Below are 23,575 nucleotides of genomic sequence, written 5' to 3' on the forward strand. Positions count from 1 at the left end.
CCTTCCTTCCTTCCTTCCTTCCTTTATTTTTTTTTTACAATGAGACAGGGCTTCTCTGTGTAGCCCTGGCTGTCCTGGAACTCACTCTGAAGACCAGGCTGGCCTCGAACTCAGAAATCCGCCTGCCTCTGCCTCCCAAGTGCTGGGATTAAAGGTATGCGCCACCACCGCCTGGCTCCTGTCCTTAAACATGTCTCCATCACCCCTGTGCTTGGAAGTCTATAAGGGGTTGAGGAATACTCTGTTAAGAATTAAGGACCGAGAATTCCTCAACCCCTTATAGACTTCCAAGCGCAGGGGTGATGGAGACATGTTTTACTCTATAGTATTTGGACTTAGGTTTGGAATCTTCGGAAGGACTAAGGAGGCCTTAAAGTATGCGGAGGAAGTGAGTGTTGGCTAGGGTATGCAGATAGCTGCAGGGCAGAGGCTAGTTAAAACCTTATATACTTCAACCCTCTCAACCCCTGGGGTAGAAACCAACCATGCCCGCACACTGGAACATTCCCTAAATCCTGAACAAAATGTTCAAAGACCTGTCAGGTCGAGAAATGCATACACACATCAAGAGAACTACATACACCAACTGTTTGGAGACAGCAGCGTTGTCCCCTCTGGACTTCACCCTACACACACTTCACCTACTGTTCACCTGATCCTTTAAGAACCTATAATATTATTTCACTAATTCCATGAGCCACTGCAACAAACTCTTGAACCTGAGGAAGCAACTGGGTAGAACCCCTTCCCCCCCCCCCAGACACTCATACTCACAAATGGGAAAGGGGTATGGGTACCCTTGAGCACACTAATTTTGTATGTCAGTTAAAGTGGGGGGTAGAACTGAACCCCTGACATGAAGGGTCCACAGTAAGTCTGGACAGTCTCAGACTTGAATTAGGCCACGAGACCCACAATCAGTGTCTGGAGAGAAGCAGAAGGTTGCTTGATGTCATGATGCTATGAGCAGAGAGCAATTTCCCTAATCACTCTTGAGAATGCCCAGAGATTCCTGAAAAGCCATAGGCACTGCTTATTCCCAGTTCTGCCTAAAGATATCAACAAGTGCACGCTGTTAGCAAATGAGTGGTACCCAGGCAGTAGTGCTTAGCACCAATAATTCCAGCATTCGGGAGGCAGAGGCAGACAAATCTGTGAGTTCAAGGCCAGTCTGGTCTACAGAGCAAGTTCCAGGACAGCCTGGCAGCACAGAAAACCCTGTCTCAAAACCAAACCAAACCAAACCAAACATGGGTAGTTCTGAGGGTGAGGTGGTCACAATGCACCGGTGCTCCAACATCCTTCCTGAACTAAAAACACTCTAAATCCCGCCCTTAGTTCTCCACACGAGGTGAGCGGTGGTCAAACGCTATTCCAGAGCATTAGTTTGGGGTCATCTCATCTTTTGCTTCTCTCGCTCTTCTTCTTGACTCTGCCCTCAGTCCCTCCCACACAAAGGAAGAGGGAGGTCTGAATGCAGCCATCCCTCGACACCCAAGAAGAATGATTAGACAGCCCAAGTGCTGTGGTCCCTCACTAGCATTTGCACATGTCCTTCAAGTGTGCATTCTCCCTTACACTTTAGGAGTGTTCAGGATACCTAATACAATATAAATGCCACTCAAGTAACTGCTTTGTTTGTCTGGGGGACCAATGGCAACAAAACAAGACATCAGATATTCAGCAAAGAGATAATTTCCAATTTCCTGGTTTTTGTTGTTGTTGTTGTTTTTTCCTTTGAGGCAGGGTCTCACTCTGTAGCCCTGAATGGCCTAGATCTAGTCTGTAGACTGGGCTGGCCTAAAATTCATAGAGATCCGCCTGCATCTATCACCTCCTGGGTGCTGGGATTAAAGGTGTGCGCCTCCACTCCCGCTCCAACTGTTCATTTAAAGTTACTTAGACAGCTACTTAGACAGTTACTAGAAAGGAGGCTGGGATAAAAAGATGCCGCACTTTCCATGCCGGGAAGGTCAAACCTGGGTTGTCCTAAAGAAGAGGAAACATTCTCTGGAGACAGAGGAGCAGTGGCAGGCTGGTCTGATCCTGGCCCTTCAGGGGATGTCTACTGAATGTGAAAAAGATCACTGGTACAATGATGATCAGATCCACCGTGGCTTACTGAGATTAAACTGTTTGTTTGTTGTTTGTTTAGTTTTGAGCCAAACTGTGTTAAGTTGCACAGGCTGGCCTGGGCCTTATGGTCCTCCCTCTGTCCCCTGAGACCCTGGACTGATAGGTACAGACTATCACTACTGTATCGAGAAAGATCGTAATCAGTTTCACTCTGTAGTACAAGCTGGCCCTGAACTCATAGCAATCTTCCTGCCTCAGCCTTCCAAGTGCTGAGTTATAGGCATGTGCCACCGTGCCCTGTAAACGTCTTGTTTGGTCCTGAACTTTCAGAAGGCAGTCTCTGCTCTGAGGAACCCACTAATCTGGAGCCTCTGATCCCCTCTCCTCGGAGGAGATTTGCCAAACCCTCTAACTTAGTAGGCCAATATGCTCAGCAATCCCCTATGGGCCTCTGAGGACAGCAGGCAGTTCCTGCTTTCTATCTGAGCTGCTTGGAGCAAGAGAAAGTCCTCACAGAGCTATCCATTCTGTCTCCAAAAGACTGGAGAGGTGACATGACTTCAAGGACTTCCAGTGTTGCTGCTTTAGGAGTAAGAACATGGAGTGACATGTCCAGCAAAACCTCCTTCATTGAGAGCTGTGACAGCCCATGCTCCCTCAACTCTACCTGACCTAATAGATCCTTTTCTTTAGGTCTTTGCCCATGATGTGTTTATAAAAAGATAAAGAAATAGGGGTTAGCCAGGCGGTGGTGGCGCACGCCTTTAATCCTAGCACTCAGGAGGCAGAGGCAGGCAGATTTCTGAGTTCGAGGCCAGCCTGGTCTACAGAGTGAGTTCCAGGACAGCCAGGGCTACACAGAGAAACCCTGTCTCGAAAAACAAAACAAAAAACAAACAAACAAACAAAAAAAGAAATAGGGGTTAGGGCTGGTGAAATGGCTCAGTGGGTAAGAGCACCCGACTGGTCTTCTGGAGGTCCGGAGTTCAAATCCCAGCAACCACATGGTGGCTCACAACCATCCGTAATAAGACCTGACTCCCTCTTCTGGAGTGTCTGGAGACAGCTACAGTGTACTTACATATAAAAAATAAATAAATCTTAAAAAAAAAAAAAAAAGAAAAAGAAATAGGGGTTAGCCGGGCAGTGGTAGCGCATGACTTTAATCCTAGCACTTGGGAGGCAGAGGCAGGTGGATTTCTGAGTTCAAGGCCAGTCTGGTCTACAGAGTGAGTTCCAGGTCAGCTAGGGCTACACAAAGAAAAATCCTGTTTCAAAAAATCAAACAAAACAAAACAAAACAAAAATAAAAACAAAAACAAAAAAAGAAATAGGGGTTATGTTCTATGGGAGTGTGGTGAGGTATAGGGGAAGGGGATGTCTCAGCAGGCCCATCCCTTCCCGCTGAGGGACCAGCCACTCGCTGGTATAGTATAGAATAGAGTTTATTCAGGGCATGGGGAGGGGAGTTAAGAGGGTAGTAGAGTAGTAGAGGCAGAGAAAGGCAGAAGAGAAGTAGTGGCAGGCCATGGCCATGTGGAGAGAGGGGGAAGGGAATAGCCCAAGAGGGCAAGAGGGAAGCAAGAGCAAGCAAGAGGCAAGAGAGGGAGGAGGGGGTAAGCAACCCCCTTTATAGTGAGCCAGGCCTCCCTGGCTGTTGTCAGGTAACTGTGGGGTGGAGTTTTGATAGAATGCTAACAGCCCCCACGTTAAGTGGACTCCCTGAAGAAGGCAGCCCTCTGAACAGTACCTGGCTGGGTGGGGCTCCACCCTACGCAAGCATGCTGAGTTAGAAGTGGAGGATCTGACATCAGCACCAGCTTCCTTCCAGGGAGCTCGTAACCCGCTCATAGCCCGCCCTCTCTTTCCTACACTCAGCTTTACAGTGAACAAGGGCCCTTACTTTTCTCTTTCTGTTTGACAGTCAGCATTCTTGATCCGAAGCTCTTCTAGGGCCATCTCTCCTTCCCTGACTTTCACCAGTAAGGCCTGATGCTCCTGGGTGTGACAAAAGAAAAGGCCTGTAGCAAGAACAGACATCAACACCTTTGGGTGAAATGGGTACCTGACCGGGGTTTGGCTGCTACCGGGCCTGGGACTGCTGCCAAACAACAGCAGGCCAGGCTGGTTTGATGGGCGGCCTCCCCTGTCAGGGAATAGCCCTTCCCACTCCCAGCATATAGACATTTCCCAGCCTCACCCAGCTGCCCGAGGGAGAACTTGGCCCTGCATTGTGCAAGCCCACCTGCCACCTCTGGCCAATCCTGGATGAAACACGTAGAATGACTGGCGACTCAGAAGAGTCTTCAGAAACCCACAGGGGCGTCTATGTAAGAACAAGTCTGAGGTGGGAACAGTTTCACCTGCAGCTGAAGGAGGCTGAGGCTGGATCACAGACCCTCCATTCCTACAGCGCTGCAAGGTATCAGGATGGATGTGCACAGCTGCTAGAATGGGATGCTTTTGGAGCTATTAGGGAAAGAGGCCTTGGGTCCCTTCCTGCCCCAGGGCTGGACTCTGAAGGCAGAACATCACCATTACCGCCTCCATCCCCAGCAAACGCCTCTGCAGCTCCCCGATTTCTGCCGCTTTCTGCTCCACTCTGTCCTCCTCTCTCTGAAGGGCCACATTACTCTGTTCTGCTTCTCGCTGATACCGGCTGAGTGTGACCTACAATGTAGAAGGGTGTGTTCAATGGTGAAAGGGAAAAGGCAAACATAGATAAACCTTCAAAAGGGAACCTGGGGTGGTCCGTCAGGACTGCTATGGAGACTAACTGGCCCCTCACAGACTAACTTCACCTCCAAGGTCACCTGGCACACAGGTCATCAAGACCCCCTGGTTGAATACCTCCAGGACCCTCCCAGGGGTGACAAGCTTAACCCAATGCTGTGGCTTCCCTGCCGGTCAGAAGCAAATAACCTAGGAGATACACTCGCATCTTTCCACTTCCCTGCTCTGCCACCTCCATGCCAAGGCCAACCCAGCGCCTACACAAGGTGTTGCAGCAGGCAGTGTCTGTCCTTAAGCAGCCAAGAAACCACACTGGAAAGAACAGAAGGGTTCTCAATTGTTAGAATGAGAGTAAAGAAAGACCTTGCCTGTTTCCTCTGCTCTCATCTCACCAACGCCTGCTTATCCTTCAGGTTCACAGATAGCCCACCTAAGCACCCTCCTAGACCTGGGAAGGTCTTCTCAGATTCAGCGCACTCATGAGCACAGTGCAAGTTCATGGCAGACAGGCCTTGGGTTCTTCCACACCTCCAAAGAGCCACAAAGCTCCCTGCATACGGGTCTCGGTGGAACTGGTGCTCGTTTAGTCCATTTCTCCTCAACCCTAATAAAGCTAGGGAATGGCAGGCCCATGCTCCCACCAGGGTACATCGCCACCCACTTCTTTGCTTCCCATTCACCCCAGACACCTCATCAATTGGTAAAAGAGAATCTAGATAAGCTCTGGAAGGCCTGGATGACAGAAAACAGCCAGTTTGTCTGGTTATTCCCAGTCTTGGAATCAGGGTAGAAGAAGCCTGATGCGGAAAATATTATGATGGGACCTGTCCACATAACACATCTGCCCTAGCCAAGCAAGTTCACTGCAAATCCCTCCCGACAGCAGGCAGCCAGCAGGACAGGAACCCATGCTTAATGACAGGCGATATTTATTATAATTATCAATCTTGCCCTGCATACCCCCAGGTTCAAAAAAAAAAAAAAAAACCAGACTGAACAATCTTACTCATCAGGAGAGGTTCGGAAACATCCTCAATAATACGTATTAACCTAAAATGGGCCAGCTTCCTGGGCAGGAGCTTAGAAGAGGGGTTATCATCTCAGTACATAAATACTACATGCAGGTTGATGTGTGCATAGCAGAACTAACAAAGCCTTGGTCTAAATCTCCAAGTAGGATCACAGAGATGCAAAAACAAACATAAAAAACCCAACAGACCCAAACAAACCAACCAACAAAAAAGCCAGACTCCTCTGTCATAGCAGCTCATCCTGCCCTGCTCACAGAGGAAGGAAGCTGACCAAAGGGAACCTGCTGCAGGTGGGTAAGGAAAGTCCCACTGTCCAAAACCACAGTGGCTGTGGTCCCCAGCCTGCACCTGTACTTATGCTCAGGCAGCTCTTCCTTAGGAGCAGCTGGCTCCACCACAAACAGTCAGAAATGACAAATGTGGCTGGAATGCCACAGCTTCCCAAAGCTTCCAACACCCTACCCCTGCTTGGGGCAGCAGCTCCAGTCTCCTCTCCTTGTAGCTTTTGCAGAGAACAGAGGAAATAGGTGGTCATCGAATTGGTACCTAAATAACCAGACTATCTAAAATGTGTCATGGAAAATGGACTGGGAACGCATTTACCAAATGGCTGCTATGCTAGCAAACTGGTCTTAAAATTGTCCCAAGTCAAGTTATGCATAACAGGAAGTGTGCTTAGAAATGGAGCGCCAGGAGAAGCAAAGCCCAGCTCCCTCTTCTACCCACTGAAGACGGTGCTCACACACAGCCTCACACAGTCCATCTGCAGAGTCCAAAAGCTCTGAGGGAAGCTGTCACAGGCTATGTCCTTAACCTCAGGGCAGTTCACCATTCTCACTGTTGTTCTTCATCCTCCATCTTCCTCTCAAAAATCCTCTTCTTTAGGGCCAGTAAGATGGATCCACAGAGCCGGGCGTGGTGGTGCACGCCTTTAATCCCAGCACTCGGGAGGCAGAGGCAGGTGGATTTCTGAGTTTGAGGCCAGCCTGGTCTATAAAGTGAGTTCCAGGACAGCCAGGGCTACAGAGAGAANCCCTGTCTCAAAAAACAAACAAAAAAACAAAAAACAAAAAACAAAAAAAGATGGATCCGCAGGTAAAAGTGCTTGTTGTCAAGTCTAGGGACCTGAGTTTGATGCCAGGGAGCCATACAGTGGAAGGAAAGTACCCACTCCAGCAAAGAGAAATTCAGCTCCACATATGCACTGTGACACACCACCCATCTACAATGAAAAAAAGTATTTTTATTTCCATGAAAAGGGATTCAAGCTGGGTGTCCTCCTTCTATGAGATCCCAGTGTGCCTTTGAGGAACATAATCCTATCATAACATATTTTATTTGTGAATGAACAATAACAGAAGGGTTAATGTTCTAACTGCACATAAAACAGAAAATTGCTCAGTGCACTGTAGTGAGGTTTTGCTACTTTGTGGGTTTTTCTTCCTTCCAACCTTCTCCACCCCTCTTCTATCTGTTCAATCCCCTAACACTGGATAAGAGAGGAAAAAGGATAGAGAGGAAAGGAAAGAAATCCTCAAATAAAGTCAGAGGTTGGAAAGGGGGCAACATTATTGTTAGACTACTTCCTTTTTGTTGTGGGTTGGTTCTAAAGCTTTGAATTAATCCGGCCCCCCAAATCAGGAATCTATACATCCAAACTCTGAAAGTTCTTGTCCCCAATTGGTTTTTGATCGATCAATAAAGAGCCAGCAGCCAATGGCTGGGCAGGTAGACTGAGGAGGGACACTGAGGCTGGTGTGGACTAGGAACGGGGAAGAGAAAGGGGGGGAGAATCGCCGTGATTCAGAGGGAAGCAGGTCAGATTTAGAGCTGCAGAAGGGTGAGAAGGAGCGTGGCCCCTGGAAGGGCTGCCGGGAAGCATCCTGGGCAGCCAAGACTAGGGGGCCGCCCAGAAGGAGTCAGGGCAGCAAAGATAAAATACAGAAGTAGAGGGCATTAAGCCAGGATTGCAGGAGGGAAACGTGTGCTGAGCTAGCCAAGGCATTTTAAAATGAACTGGCGCGCGTGCGTGTGTGTGTGTGTGTGTGTGTGTGTGTGTGTGTGTGTGTGTATCTGTGTGTCTTTCATTCTTGAATCCAGACAGTGGTGCACGAAGTTCCACCTGGTGATGAGTTCCTTGGGGCAAATTTGATCTTCCCTATCAGGATATCTAATTTCTTCTTGTTTCTTCTCTGTGCACAACTATTTAGCAAACCGCAACCAACAGTAACTAACAACCAGCAGCCAATAGCCAACAACCCACCATGCCTTTCAGGAGCCTAGCTAGCATTTATGTACCCTCTGAAAAGTCCCCAGAATTCCAAACATCACACAATCACAGAATCTACCTGGATCTGGCAAAATCACACCCCTGCTAGAGCATGAGGCAAATCATGGTCAGTTGCTGTGAACAACTGTGAACAAGCTACACCATTACCACACCTGGGATTAAAACAAAAAAACATATTCTTATAATATTTCTGTTGTTTTTTAATGAAACCAAAATGCTAGAATTCTCACTATAGTATACTTCATTTTATACCCAAAGAATTTCCCACAGTAAACTGCAGACCTCACATACTCTTTTTTTTTTTTTCTCCATGCACATTCTTAACAGATAAGGGTACGGGATTTATATTTATATACTTTTCTTTAAATTCTTCTAAAACAATCGCCGGGCGTGGTGGCGCACGCCTTTAATCCCAGCACTAGGGAGGCAGAGGCAGGTGGATTTCTGAGTTCGAGGACAGCCTGGTCTACAGAGTGAGTTCCAGGACAGCCAGGGCTATACAGAGAAACCCTGTCTNAAAAAAAAAAAAAAAAACAAAAAAAAAAACCAATCTGGATTACTGGAGGGAAAAAACTGTGCTGGTGAGATGGGATAGCAGGGTACTGCCACCAAGTGTGAAGACCTGAGTTCAATCTCCAGGAGCCAGCCCCATGGTGGGAGGAGAGATATGACTCCCATAAGCCATCCTCTGACCTCTATGAACACACCATGGAACACTCCTACCCACCACACAGATGAATGAATTAAGGACTTTTTTTTTTTTTTTTTTTTTACAAAGTCAGCTATAGGGCTGGAAATATAGCTTAGCTCACTGGCAGTATGCCTGCCTAGTGTGCATTCGATATCCAGGACATCGGTCTCTGCCCCCTCCCCACCCCCACAGAATCAAACCAGGCATGATGACACACTCCTATTATACAGTATTTGGGAAGGTAGAGAATCAGGGATTTTTTCAAAGCTACATGAGACCCTGTCTCAAAAACAACAGGGGCTGGGGATGGCTCAGGGCTGCTCTTGCAGAGGACTCAAGTTTGATTCCCATCAGCCATGAGGCAGTTTACAACCATCTAGAACTCTAGTGCCAGGGGATCTAATGCCCACATCTGACCTTCTCGAGCACCAAGCATGTATGTGATACACATACATGCAGACTAAACAGCCATACACATAAAATAAATAAAATCTAAAAGTGACTCTAACAATAATTACAGTGGCGAGGCTCTGTGTGTCCACTGGCATAGTTATTTCTTGTCAAGACAGATTTATTCACTCGCTCAGTCCACATTTATGAAATACCTACCTCACATCATGTATTATACCAGGCACTGGGGTTCTATGAGCCTGATAGCAATGGTCCCTGCCCACAAGGAGCCTTTGACCCCAGGATTCTCATTATGGGACACAGCAATGACATCTGAATTACCTGCTGTCCTAGACTAACAACTACCCTCAACCTCAGTGGAACAGAGACCCTCTAACCTTCAAGGACTAGCCGTGCTCAGTGGTAGAGTATAGCCCAACACGCAAACACGCACAAGACATAGGTAGCTCTGTCCTCGGTGCTGCAGAGAAAACAAGGACGTGAGCTTCGACCAGATCTGGGCTGCAAACACTCTAACTTCTGAGGAAAGCAAAGGCAGGCCAGTAAGGCTTCGCAGTGGCGCATTTCTTGTAAGCTGCTGTCCACCAAGAAAAACGCTGAGAAAGTCACTGGCCCTTCACCCAGGGGACAGTCCCTCAGGGCACCCTCTCTTCCACATGCCAGATCCTACCTCAAAGGCCACACGGTCTGACTGGTGTCGCTGCTCAGCCTCCCGCAGCTTGGCAAGCAACTCCTGCACGGTCTTCTTCAAGCTCTCAACATCTTCACTCATGCTAGGGTCCACCTAGAACCGGAGCAGAGACGGGAAAGCTGCCATATCTATGACTTAGTAAGAGAAGGTCCCCTCCAACCTACCTGCCACACTGCGATTTGGACTACCTGTGGGGATCACCCTCACAAAAATTAGCATCACACAGGGAAGAGCAACCAAGTTTTGAGTTATTTACACACACACACACACACACACACACACACACACACACACACACACACAGCACGCACGCGCACTGTCTTTATGGGCATGCCCTGCTTTCCTCTAGATTAGATTTCATTTTTTGTTGTTTTGACACAAGTCATTCTCTAGCTCGGGTTGATCTGGAATTCATTATACATAGTCCCAGTCTGGTCTCAAATTTGTGGCCATCAGCCTTCCTTGGCTAGGATTAAAGGTATGAAATACCAGCCCCAGTTTGAGATTAGAGCTGAGAGAAATGACCTTTCCTCCCTTTTAGACTAGGCTCCCCAAGGACAGTGGCTATTTGGTCCCAAAGCCCAAAGGCACATCTTCTGTTGTTTCCCCACCTCACACAGCATATACAGGGCTGCTGCTGGATAGACAGGATTAGAGCAAAGGCATGAAGACAGGGATCTGATGTGATGAAAAGGGTGTCTCACTGAGGTGACTGCTAGCTGTCCCTCCCAGACACACCCAACCGTGGGCTGCTGGTAAGAGCTGAGCAGACGTGTAGGGTCTCGCTCTCATTTTTGCTGCAAAGGCATGAACCACTGAATAACTCCCTGAGAGTCTGTCACAGACTCTGGGTCTTGCACAGTAGAAAGTGGCAAGACCTTCACCTTAGCACAGAACTCTCAGCTGGGTGGAGGGAGACGCTTCCCGGCCTTCATATTCTTCCCGGCTCTACATGTATGAAACAGGGAAGACTCCTCACCCCGCCAGACCTCATAGGCTGTGTCCAAAGTTGGGAAGACAATATCAGGTACAGTTTGGAGCTTGTAAGAAAATTTAGGCAGACACTGCCAGGTGTTACTATAATTTATTACCAACGACTTATTTGCCAAATATGGTGTTCTGTGGAAAAGGAACAATCCAAGCTGCACATTTAGCATTAAGCACGTGGCTGGAACCATACTTAAAATCTGGACATTAATTATGCTACCTTGTCAGTTCCTCTCCAGCATCACTCAAGCACCTAGGCCAAGTAAAACCACTGTAACAGGATCTGAATGTACCTGACACACTTATTCCAACTGGTGTACCTCTGACACACTTATTCCAACTAGTCTTCTCAAAAAAGCCCCCTTTAATGACATGACAATTTTTCTTCATTAATTAATGTCAGAGGTTCAGCTAAGTAGCAGACTGTTTGCTTAACATGTGGAAGGCCCTGGCCTTAATTCCCAGCACTACAGAGACAGAGAATGTGGGGGTGGGGGTGGGGGGTAGGGGGTAGGGGGAAGGTTATAAAAGTACATGTGAGAGAAACAAATAACAAACTAGGCTCCAAACTGACATTGATCCTCCTGCCTCAGTTTTCTAAGTCCTGAGATTATAGGCCTATGCCAGATTTCATACAGTAATGTACATAGATTCTAAAAAGTATTTTGGGAAAAAAATTATTTTAAAAAAATAGGAAAAAATCATATAAATCCATCATATAAAGTAAAAACACTTTACAGCCATATTTAAAGTCATATATATTAAGTATTTTATAGTTAGTGGAAAAAGAAGAAGAAAAAAAAGTTGGACCAGTGAGAGGCCTTGACATGACACACTGTGACTAATGAATAGGTGTGATTCAGTTCTACACATGAAGGCCAAAAACACCCAACCCCAAAAAATTGGCCTTGGGGCTGGGTGTGTAGCTTAGTGGCAGAGGCCATAATTACAGTCCTCAGCACCAAGAAAACAGAGCCCCTTAAAAACAAAACAAAAACAAAAACAAAAAGCCACCCACCAAAGAAACAGAAGACAAAGAGGTGACGTGCAATCTCAAAATCGTAACTAAGTATTTGCATTGGACTTCATCAAAGTATAACCTCTTCTCTCTGGAGATGAGACAGGGCAGAGAGGCAGGAAATATGAGGGCCATGGGAAGAGAAGGAAACCCCTCATTCTGGAATCCAGCTGGGAGATAACTGGTTAACAGCACTGATAAAGCCAAGAGTGCTTACAGAGACACGCTGCTCCGCTCGCTTTCCTGAGAGGCAGTTAAACAGGATACTGAAAGTAACACATGATCTCAGCTTACTTTGGGCCAAATGTCTGTAAACTTGACCACAGTGTTCCTCCTCTCTCATCCCAAACACCCCAACAATATACCTCATAAAACCACCATCTAGGGTGATAGGATGGCTCAGTGGATAAATGGGTTTGTAAACAAGTCTCATCGCACTTAATGTCTGGGACTCACATGGTAGGAGGGAACCATTTCCCTTAAGCTGTCTTCTGACCGTCACACACGTGGGGACATTCAAATGCTCATGCATATATATGCACACACACTCGAGTGCACACACACACACACACACACACACACACACAATAAATAGGTGTAAAAAACAGTGTTTGAAACTTTAATCTGACAATTTCATTTACAAAACGAAATTCTCTTTAAGACAAGAAATAAACTACCTCGTGTATTTTTACTTAATTTTAAAAGAAAGTTCTGCTTAGTCTTCAAAATGTGTTGTAAATTATGTCCTTTGAACAATGTAATTTAGAAAGTCACAAGATGGTCAGCTGCTACTGTAAAGACACCTTGGTTGACTGCCTGTCGAGGGAAGCCTGTCCTTCCATGTGTGCCGTCTTTCTCCTAAGCCTCTCCTTTTCCTAAGCCCCACACTGTCTGAAGTCTGAAGTGTGTACCATCCCACATCTTTCCTTCACTCTGACTGGTCCTGGAGTTATTCTGCATACAGTCAGGAATCTGGCTTTTCCTCCTCAGTGGCATTCTCTTAGGGGGACATGAAGTCCTTAGGCTGTTTACAAACTGACAAGAGACTAAAACTGTTACATTTTCTTGTTTTAATTTTCTCTGTTTCTAAATTTCCAACATTTTCTACAGTTAATATATCTTATTATTTAATCACAAAAGGTGACAAAATATCATTTTTTAAAACAGCACACCCACAGAATGAAGCTCTATGAAGCAACATGATATAAAACTTAAGTAAAGTTGGGCAGGGTGGTGTACACCTTTATTCCCAGCACTCTGAAGACAGAGGCAGAAGGATCTCTTCTTGTTAGTTCCAGGACAGCTAGCACTACATAGAGAGACTCTGTCTCTAAAATAATATAAAATCAAATAGACAAATAAGGGGCTGGCGAGATGGCTCAGCCGTGTGTCTGAAGACAGTTGCAGTATACTTATGAATAATAATAAATAAATCTTTGGGTCGGAGTGAGCAGGGACTGAGCGAGTGGGGCCGACTGGAGCAAGTGGGGTTGATCGGAGTGAGCAGAGGTCCTAAATACAATTCCCAACAATCACATGAAGGCTCACAACCATCTGTACAGCTACAGTATACCCATATACATAAAAATAAATGAATAAATCTTTAAAAATAGACAAAAGAACCAGGTGTCTGGGGATGTGCCTCAGGAGTAAAAGTGCTTGCATTGCATACAAGAGGGAAAGAAAACAAAACTGTGCTTAACATGACCCTCAATTACATATGCACAGATGGCATGTTTAATAAGCACAGTATTTAAGTAAGTATCTGTGACAAAAAACAATGGTACTAGACTCAGGATAAATATTAGAATCATTTAAAGAGCTGTCAAACAATCCTGATGCTGGGCTAGAGGGATGGCTTAGCAGTTAAGAGTTCTTCCTGCCACACCCCCAGTCCCCACCACCAAGGATCCAAGTTCAGCTCCCAGCATCTACATGATGGTTCACAACTGTCCGAAACACTAGTTCCAGGGGATCCAACATCCTCTTCCACCCTTTGTGGGGCATACATGTGGCACACTGGAAAAATACTCATGAACATTAAAATAAAGTCCTGCTCAGACCACACCTCAGAACAGTTGTTCCACATCTCCTGGGAGAGGACCAAGGCATCAACTCCTTTAACGATTTCAGGGCTCATTCAAAGAGCAGCCAACCAGAGACAGTGCTGTAGGAGGACCCACCTACCAACAGTAGTTGCTTCTAAGCAGCTAGCTTAGGGTATTTTTGCCTTTTTTGTCTTTGTTGTTTACTTTTTATACCACATAAGTATGAGGTGGGATGGCCAGCCCTGTTACCTACCTCAGGTAGGCCACTGTAGAGAGTCATGGGACTCTGACTAAAGCCATTTGGCTTTTCTAGTACCACCTGTTTAAAGAAAAATAAAATCAGGAGTTAAAAACAATTTAACCAAGCAAAGAATTTTGAAGCATTATATTTCTAAGATGTCAAATCATACAGACCAGTGAGATGGCTCAGAGGCACTTGCCACCAAATCTGCCAATCTGAGTTCAATCCCCAGAACACACCTGGCAGAGGAGAAAACTTCACTCCCACAAGTTGTCCCTGACATCCACATGTATGCTGTGGCATAAGTGCATGCACACACGCATTTACATGTGTGCTTGACCACATGCAAAATAAAGGTGAAAACACTTTTTAATCTTATAGGGAAAGAGAGAGGGGGAAGGAGGGAAGGAAGGAGGAAGTAGGGAAAGGTGGAATGGAGACAACAGAAGAGAGGAAAGCAGCAAGGGAGGGAGGCAGAGTGCCACTGCTCCACGAGAAAACAGGAAGTAGAGGGTCCTAAAATGGTCTTAAGGAAACTATAACCTGTGGGGTGGATGAAACAGACCTCAGGCTAAAGCCTGCAGTGGAATGGACACCGTGTGAGACACACCCCTCCCAGGAGTGCAAGCCGCTGCCTGCCATCAACATTTCGCTCTCTGCGGTGGGGACTCTGACAGGTTCTGACCAAGCATACATCAAGAAAGGAAGCTTTTGCTACGAGCCTATCTAACCCAAAGCCAGACCGTTCACCACATGATGACTGCTATTTGTGCCAACAAGAGGCCTGAGCTTTGTGGCCTGACTACGCACAGAATACTCTGGTGCCTCTCAGCAGACAGGTGTGACAAGTGCCTCTACAGTGCTGCTTCGGCTAAAGCAAAATAAACGTGGAAACGGTCACAACACCAAACCCAGTCAAGACAACAAGGAACCCATCTGGCACCAGCTACTAGGCCACTAATCCCTTCACAACAGGGAGGGGGCTTCTGGAGAAAGACCATCTGACTCAAGCCAAAAGGCAAACAAAGGAGACAGAAGTCTGATCTCAGAAGCCCAAGTGAGAGGTAGAGAAGTCATTCCCTACTTCTGAGAACATTCCTTTCCTGAACTTTGAAAAAGCTAGAATCCCACAGTACCCTCTCAGATTAGATTTATACAATGTTCCTACACTGTTGATGCTTCCACATCCTACATCCTAGGCCAGGCTAAGGACAGAGGGGCAGAATGGTGAGCCCCTAAGGAGTTTCCCAGCCCAGGACTGAGACAGGACTGGATCAAGATTTCCACTTTTGGTGGCAGCACTTGCAGAGGTCCTGACTTTGATTCCCAGCATCCACACAGCAGCACATAACCATCTGTGATGTTAGTTCCAGGGATCTAAAACTCTTTTGGCCTCCTGGGACAATGGGCACATGCATGGTACTTAAACACTCATACACATAAAATAAAAATAATAAATCTTAGCTGGGTGTGGTGGTGTACATCTTTAATCCCAGCGTTTGAAAGGCAGAGTGGATTTCTTTGTGTTAGAAGCCATCATGGTTTACATAGTAAGTTCTAGGATAGCTAGGGCTACACAGAAAGACCTTGTCTCAATGGAAAGAGAGAGAGAGAGAGAGGGAGAGGGAGAGGGGGAGGGGGAGGGAGAGGAGAGATTGATTGAGAGATGAAATGAACACACAAACAAAACTCTATTAAAAAAAAAAAAAAAAGACTTCCATTTTACTTAGGTTCACCCAAGTGCAGCAAGATCAACTTACAAGAAGTTTGGATCCATAGTTGATTGTCTGTGACTATGTGCTAGGAACACCAACTCTGATAATTCTCAGGAAACCAGATCCCCGATACACTCTCCCTTCCTGACCATGTCTTGAGAGTCAGCAGCATTCCGAAGTACCTGTATCTCCTGCTGATGCAGAGGGTCCCCTGGACTCCTGTCAAGCTTGCTACTTATATCCTCCCGGAGCTTCTGCAGGCAGTTCCTGGCCTGGGGAAGAAGGCCTGACACTGAGATCCAGGGCAGGGAAAGTAAACAGCCTTTGGGACACTTCCCCAACCCATACTGTCCTCAGTCTGGCACGGTTCTAACAGTGGCTGCAGACAGAGGAATTATGTTCAATGGGGGTGACAACCCAACCTCTCTTGTACAAACCAGATAAACTAATCCCCTCCTCTGGCAGTGCTGACACGCTAGTTGAGAAGATACATGACACAAAAGACAAATAAGATGTGTAGTACGGAATTCAGTGGTAAGTGCTAAGAAGTGTAAGCCAGGCAAGGGCAGGGAAAGACTGGGGAAGGTGGGATTACGACCAAACAGATCATAGAGTTGGTTGATTAATAGATGCGATTGAAAAGGTCAAAAATGTTTTGTGACAGAGGCAGTCAGATCTCTATAAGTTCAAGGCCAAGCCAGTCTGCATAGAGTCCCAGGACAGCCATGGCTCCATAGAGAAATCGTGTCTCAAAAAACCAAGTAACAAGTAGAAATGTATAAATAAATGTAATTTGATGCATAGGAGAGCATGGGGGCACTTCAGTGACATAAAAGGAACAGAAGGGAAAAACCATCAGAACCCATAAAAGAAGGTAGCCCCAAAAATCTAAGGTTCAGGGAATCTAGGTATCCCTCCAAGGAATGGGGTCCGCACCTCCTGGATGTACTGGACCTCACTCTTGAGCTGGTTGATGTTCTTCTCGTGGATCATCTTGTCGCCAGACCTCCCTTTCAAGTACACCTGCAGTAAAGATGGCACTGTTTAGTTAAGAAACACATAGCCCCATACCCAGGAGGAAGGAACGTACCAGGTGACTATCTGGTGATTCAGCTTAGCAGAGTTAAAAATGGGCTCCTATTACTCTGTGTACCAGTACTGGGGACCAAATGCAGGCTTCACTCATGCAAGACAAGCACTACCAACCGAGGGAGGGATTTAATGCTCTTCTCAGCACACATCAGCATTTTCCAGCTGAGGAGACATCTCTGACTGTTAGTAAGTCTTTAATGGAATATTATGCAGCCAGTAAAATGCCAGACACAGACACAGAAGATGTTACAATGTGTTATAAGTGTGGGAGGAGATGACAGAACAGAATATACTATCACAATTTGATTTTCTTTTTAAAAAAGAGCACACAAGCCGGGTGTGGTGGAGCATGCCTTTAATCCCAGCACTTGGGAGGCAGAGGCAGGCGGATTTCTGAGTTCGAGGCCAGCCTGGTCTACANGCTACACAGAGAAACCCTGTCTCGAAAAACCAGAAGAAAAAAAAAAGTGCACATGTATTTCTAGGAGGGTATACAGCACAATGTTTACAATGGTTACCCTGCTAGATTATGGGATAGCACTGTCCTCTTCAAGAAGCATGCAAAGTAAATAGATTAATTAAGAGCATTCCATTTGAGAAGGAATAAGTAAACAATTCCCATTTGTAGATGTTGTAACCTTGAAGAAAGAACAGCCTAAGAAACCCCACACACAGACGACAGTTCTAGAGCAGCAAGGCTGACACCACCTCAGTGTACAACTGTCTCCCTCTATTTTAGCAGTTAGCAATCCAAAGATGACATCTCATTTACAGGAGCTGGGGAGATGGTGACTCTGAAACCATGAGGACCAGAGTTCAGACTCTAGCACCAAGGTGACAAGCTGGCTTCCCCAACTCACAAGTACTGTGACCCCAGCTCCAAGCTGGGCACAGGTGGAAGATCACCAGGGCTTGCTGGCTTCCAGTTTAGCTGAGAACGCACAGGCCTCAGGTTTAGGGAGTGACCCCTGCCTCAAAAGAAAAGGCAGACAGTGACACCCAATGGCCTCTTCTGGCGTTTGCATATGTGCACAGGTACAAAAGTACATGCATCCACATACACTCACACTGACAAGTGCTCACACAAAGAAATACATAAAATAATAAACAAAATTCCATTCACAGCTGGGTGTGGGAGCTCACACTTGTAATCCTATCACTTGGGAAGTTAAGGCAAGAGTTCTAGGCTAGTCTGAACTACAAAGTAAAATCCTATCTTAAAAATAATAATAGATTCCAAAGCTGGGTATGGTGGCACATGTATTTTAACCCAGCACTTGGAAGGCAGAGGCTGGAGAATCAAGAGTTGAGGCCAACCTTACATGGCAAGTTCCAATCTAGCCTAGCCTCTAATGTCAGACCTTACTTATATCAAGAATATAGGAAAATGATGGAGAGGCTAGAAAGACGGACCAACACTTATAACACTTGTTCTCGGAGAGGACGGAGGTTTGGTTCCCAGCACCCACACGGCAACTCACAGCCATCTGCAGCTCCAGCTCCAGGGGATGCTGACGCTCTCATCTGATATATGTGGGCACCAGGCCAGGTACGCACATGGTACACAGACATGGAGCAAAATGCTTGTGCACACAGAATAAAATAAACAACAAACAAACAAATAAATAAAATTAAGTAATTAATTAAGTTTTCTATTTTGGAATTTACAAACTAGTTATTGTAAGAAAAAATTAAAGAAAACCTTAAAAAATTAATTTCATAGTTTATCCCACCTTTCTGGACAGGAAGACTCAGACAGTAATCCCTCCCAAATTGACCAACAGATTCAACACATTCCTATTAAAACTCTAGCCGGCTCCTTTTAAAAAGAGATTTACTTATTTTATGTGTATAAATGTTCTGTCTGCCTGTATGTATGTACACCACGTGCCTATGAAGTCAGAAGAAGGTGCTGGCCCCCCTGGACCTGGAGTTTCAGACAGTTGTGAGCCACCATGGTTACAGGGAGCTGAACCTTAGTCCTCTGCAAAAACAAGCAGTCCTCTTAGCCACTGAGCTGACTTCTTTGCAAAAACTGGTAAACTGAGATTAAAGTCCACAGAGGAATGTTAGGAACCCTGAGCATCAACCAAAAGACCTTAAAGGACAATTTCAAAATTAGCTACAAAATTACAGTAATCAATAATCAGGATAGCACTTTCATAGGGACTAATGGGCAGATTAGAAGGTTACTGATACAATCATGAAATATGCTAAGTGCATGCATGCATGGGAAGGTCACACTGAGTCCCATTAATACATACAATTAACATATTAATTAAAAATAGACATATTAAAGAAGGAAATGAACTGAAAAAATAGGTCACATGCTATCGACTCTGTATATAGAAGAATCCAAAATAGGCAGGTCCAGAAAGATAGTAAGTTGTAGCCAGAGCTGGAGAAATGTTTCTGAGCTGAAGCCAGCCTGGTGGTGTGCATCTTAAGTTCCAGGACTCAAGGCAGAATAAATACTGAGAATTTAAGGTAAAATTGGCTTATACAGATCTGGTCTTTAATTAAAAACAAAGCAAAAAACAAAACCAAACAAAAAAACTTGGAATTTAAAGTGAGGATGTTTGAACAACTCTATGGTTATACTAAAAACCACTGACTGTGTTACATGTAAATTATCTAACTATATGTTATCTAACTATATATTATTATATTAAAGTTATTTTTAGTTAAAAAATTACTTTTTATTTATATGCAATATTTTGCCAGCATGAATGTCTGTATACTACCACATGTGTCAGGTGCCCTATGAGGCCAGAAGAGGGCATTAGATTCCCTGGAACTAGAGTTACATACAATTGTGAGCTGCCATGTAGGTTCTGGGACTTGAACTACATCATTTGGAAGAGCAGCCAGTGCTCTTAACCTCAAAGCCATTTCTCTATTCACATATTTTTAAACTTTTAATTATGTGTAAATATTTATGTCTGCATAGGAGACTGTGCACACCAGTGCAGTTGCCTAGGGAGGCCAGAAGAGGGCATCAGATTTCTTGGTGCTGAAGTTACAGGCAGTTTTGAGTCACTTGACATGGGTGCTAGGAACCCATCTCAGGTCCTCTGCAAGAGCAGTAAGTGCTTAACCATCCAGATGGCTCTCCAGTCTACTCGAAAATTATTTTTAAAAAAGAAGGAAAACTATTCATCCCCATGCCTGGGTCCAGGTTCAGCCAAAGTCACTCACTACAGGCTCTGGACTTCAGGTATTAAAATCTCTGAAGCTGAGCAGGAGCTAGCACGAGCACACACACACACACACACACACACACACACACACACACACACAGACACTCTTTTCTATCTACAAGCTCTCTGTCAATCAGCAGCTCCCTATGTACCTGCAGGGGTAAAGTAGAAAGAAAAAGGAGGGTGGACTGAGCTCACCTTAATGATCTCTTCATGGCCATCATGGGACTCCACCAGTTCTGAAGCCAGAGAATGACCCGAGGAGTGGCCAGACACCATGGCATAGGTGTTCCTGCCCGCCTGCCAGAGAGACAGAGAGAAGTCTCAGAAACCACACAGCAACAAGGATCTCCTGCCCTGACCCACACCGCGAGGCCTACAGGAAGCTTCAGTCTGACTTCTTTCCCCTCCAAGAGCAGCCACACAGCAACAGGGACATAGGACAAGGAACGTTAGTAGAAAACTTGGGGTAGCTTTCATTTAGTGGGGGGTCTCCCACTTCCCAAAGCAGGAGGCTGAGCTAGCTGGGTGTGTCTGAAAGGAGACGCTCTCAGGCTTGCAGCAACAGAGGTGGTTCCAGGCAACACTAGGGTGAGGGACCAGCGGCAAGAAAGAACTGGCTGAGAGGAGGCCTTGCCCCCAACAGACACCTTGATACCTTCTGGGCTATGTGCTCAAGTTCCTCTCCTGTCAGTTCACTCTGGAGAGTCAGCCTGAGAATGTCCACGCTGCCCTAGTAATGACAACAACAGCAACAGTGACCCCTTACCTTTCAAGCCCACAGGAACGACCAGCCAGAGTGTTCTCTCCAGCAGGCCTGTCTATCCCTATTCAAAGACAGTCCCAGAGAAGTGTTCTCAGCTCATCCAATATCAGGTCACCCTGGGTAGTAGGTCTCTAGCAGGCTCTGTCCCCACACCTGAGAATGACTACACAAGCCTATGGCTCCACGTAGCTCATGGGACATACCTTGATTCTCAGATCACAGGAACATAGGGCACAGATTACTCTTCCTCAGACAGTGGAGAAACTATCCCTGAACTGCCAACTCCAAGTCAATAGTTTTTTTGTTTGTTTTGTTACCCAAGACAGCCCTGAACTACTGATTTTCCTGTCCCGCTTGGCCAGTGCTCAGACTGCAGATGTATACTAACGTGCTTGACTCTTAACACCAGAGTTTTCTACTCCTGACAACAGCCAGCCAGCAAGTATTTGAAACCTAGGATAACCTCTAGAACCAAATGATAATATACCTAAATCCCAAGTTGGGAATGGACACACACACACACACACACACACACACACACAGATACACACACACACACCTAGGATTTCAGCATTTAACAGGCTGAGGCAGAAAGATCATTGATTCAAGGCCAGCCTTGAGTAACACAAGTGAGATGTGTTCAAAAAGACAAAACAAGAGATAGCTCAGTGGTTAAGAGCACGGACTGACGCCGGGCGTGGTAGCGCACGCCTTTAATCCCAGCACTCGGGAGGCAGAGGCAGGCGGATTTCTGAGTTCGAGGCCAGCCTGGTCTAGAGTGAGTTACAGGACAGCCAGGGCTACACAGAGAAACCCTGTCTCGAAAAAACCAAAAAAAAAAAAAAAAAAAAAGAGCACGGACTGTACTTCCGAAGGTTCTGAATTCAAATCCCAGCAACCACATGGTGGCTAACAACCATCCATAATGAGATCTGATGCCCTCTTCTGGAGTGTCTGAAGACAGCTACAGTGTACTTACATATAATAATAAAGAAATAAATCTTTAAAAAAAAAAGAAAGACAGATTGAAAGAAAGAAAGAAAGAAAGAAAGAAAGAAAGAAAGAAAGAAAGAAAGAAAGAAAAAACAAGCAAATAGCAAACAAAGAAACAAAAGCCTGAATCCAACTGAGCCTCTACTCTGGCATATGGAAGTTGTCCAGATTATTTAAGGCAGGATGACGGGTATGATTCTGAGATTACCTAATTTCACAGGATGAAGGAGAGTTTCTTTCCTAACTCACAGAAGATTAAACACCTGTAAGGAGAACTAAAACCTCAGAGAGGAAAACAAACACAGGAGAAAAGTAGGCTAGGGATTTAGGATGCACGAGGGACTGAGACATTCTGAGCCTCAGTTCCACATTCATCTTACCAGTTAGTTAAGAGAAAGGCAGACTTGTAACTGTAATGGCTGGTTTTAGTTGTCAGCTTGACACAATCTAAAACACCCGGGAAAGGAGAACAATGAAAACTTGTCTAGATTAAATGGTGGCACATGCCTTTAGTCAAAGAGTTCAGGATGCAGAGGCAGGAGGATTGGAGGCCAGTCTGGTCTACAACTACAGGACCACTTGGTAGAATGCTTGACAAAGATGGGTGAAGGCTCAGGTTCAGTTCTCAGCATTACATAAAACCTGTCACGGTGAAGCATACCTGCAATCCTCGCACCTGAGTAGCAGACAGGAGGATCATAAGTTTGAGTCTGGGCTACAGTAAAATCCTGCTTCAAAGCCAGCCCCCAACTACAAGATAATGTAACAAATATTTCCAAAATCCCTGTAGCTATCAAAAGAATAAAGTAATACTACGAACAACTCTGAGCATAAATTTGATCATTGAACCAATTCCTAAAAGTGAGAGAGGAAACAAGAAGTTAAAACCTCTACCACCATGAGCCACTGAATCCAAAATGAATGTGAGACTATAGCTCCTGAGAACACCAGGATATAATCTAAACTCTCACAGCAGAACTCACCAGGTCTGAGGAGTTCTCTCCACTCTATCAGCTCACAGACTGTTCAGGAAGTAGTGCCAATTCCATACAGTCCCACCCAGAGAGCAGATGACAGTGCATTCACTTGATGTTATATGTAAGGTGTTCTGCCTGCCCCTACATCTGTCTACCATGTGCATACAAGATGACCAAGGAAGCCAGAATAGTTCACCACCATGTGGGTGTTGAGAGTCAAACCCAGGTCCTCTGGAAGAGCAGTGCTCTGGCAGCTGAGTCATCTCTCTAGCCCTGTGAACTGTTAAATTTGTAAATCCATTATGTTAGAACATTATTCAGCAATAAAAAAAAATACTGATAAATGTACTAGAAATCTCCAGAAAATTACAAGTAGGAAAAAAAAATAAAAAGGTAGATGCCATACAAGTCCATTTATGTATTATTCTTCAATGAATGAGAAAGAAATAGAGATACCATCTTCTTGTAACAGCCTGTGGTAACCTGTTGAAAATGGTTCACTACTCTCTTGATCTAGAAATCCCTACAAAGTTACTCAAAGAAAGTGATTTAAATCTTTGTGTTCAATTTAAGAATACTGAAGGTGACTGGGCAGTGGTGGTGCACGCCTTTAAT

The 23,575-nt window shown here is 45.5% G+C and overlaps 1 protein-coding gene across 2 annotated transcripts in view; it reads right to left on the reverse strand.

Annotated features, from left to right (window-relative positions):
- The window catches only part of Tuft1 (tuftelin 1), a 43,899-nt gene that overhangs the window by 4,931 nt on the left and 15,393 nt on the right, over nucleotides 1-23,575 (reverse strand). Inside the window, exons 2-9 of one of the 2 annotated variants that reach the window (XM_021196442.2) lie at nucleotides 20,883-20,957; nucleotides 20,423-20,524; nucleotides 16,869-16,955; nucleotides 16,115-16,204; nucleotides 14,230-14,295; nucleotides 9,903-10,016; nucleotides 4,618-4,746; nucleotides 3,980-4,074 (exon numbers count right to left, since the gene is read on the reverse strand). In XM_021196442.2, coding sequence (XP_021052101.1) covers nucleotides 3,980-4,074; nucleotides 4,618-4,746; nucleotides 9,903-10,016; nucleotides 14,230-14,295; nucleotides 16,115-16,204; nucleotides 16,869-16,955; nucleotides 20,423-20,524; nucleotides 20,883-20,957 — 758 coding nt within the window. The remainder of the gene's footprint in view (nucleotides 1-3,979; nucleotides 4,075-4,617; nucleotides 4,747-9,902; nucleotides 10,017-14,229; nucleotides 14,296-16,114; nucleotides 16,205-16,868; nucleotides 16,956-20,422; nucleotides 20,525-20,882; nucleotides 20,958-23,575) is intronic. The other variant, XM_021196444.2, reaches the window with a different exon arrangement.

The sequence above is a fragment of the Mus pahari genome, chromosome 4 (assembly GCF_900095145.1).
Source record: "Mus pahari chromosome 4, PAHARI_EIJ_v1.1, whole genome shotgun sequence".
In the NCBI taxonomy this organism is placed as follows: Eukaryota; Metazoa; Chordata; class Mammalia; order Rodentia; family Muridae; genus Mus; species Mus pahari.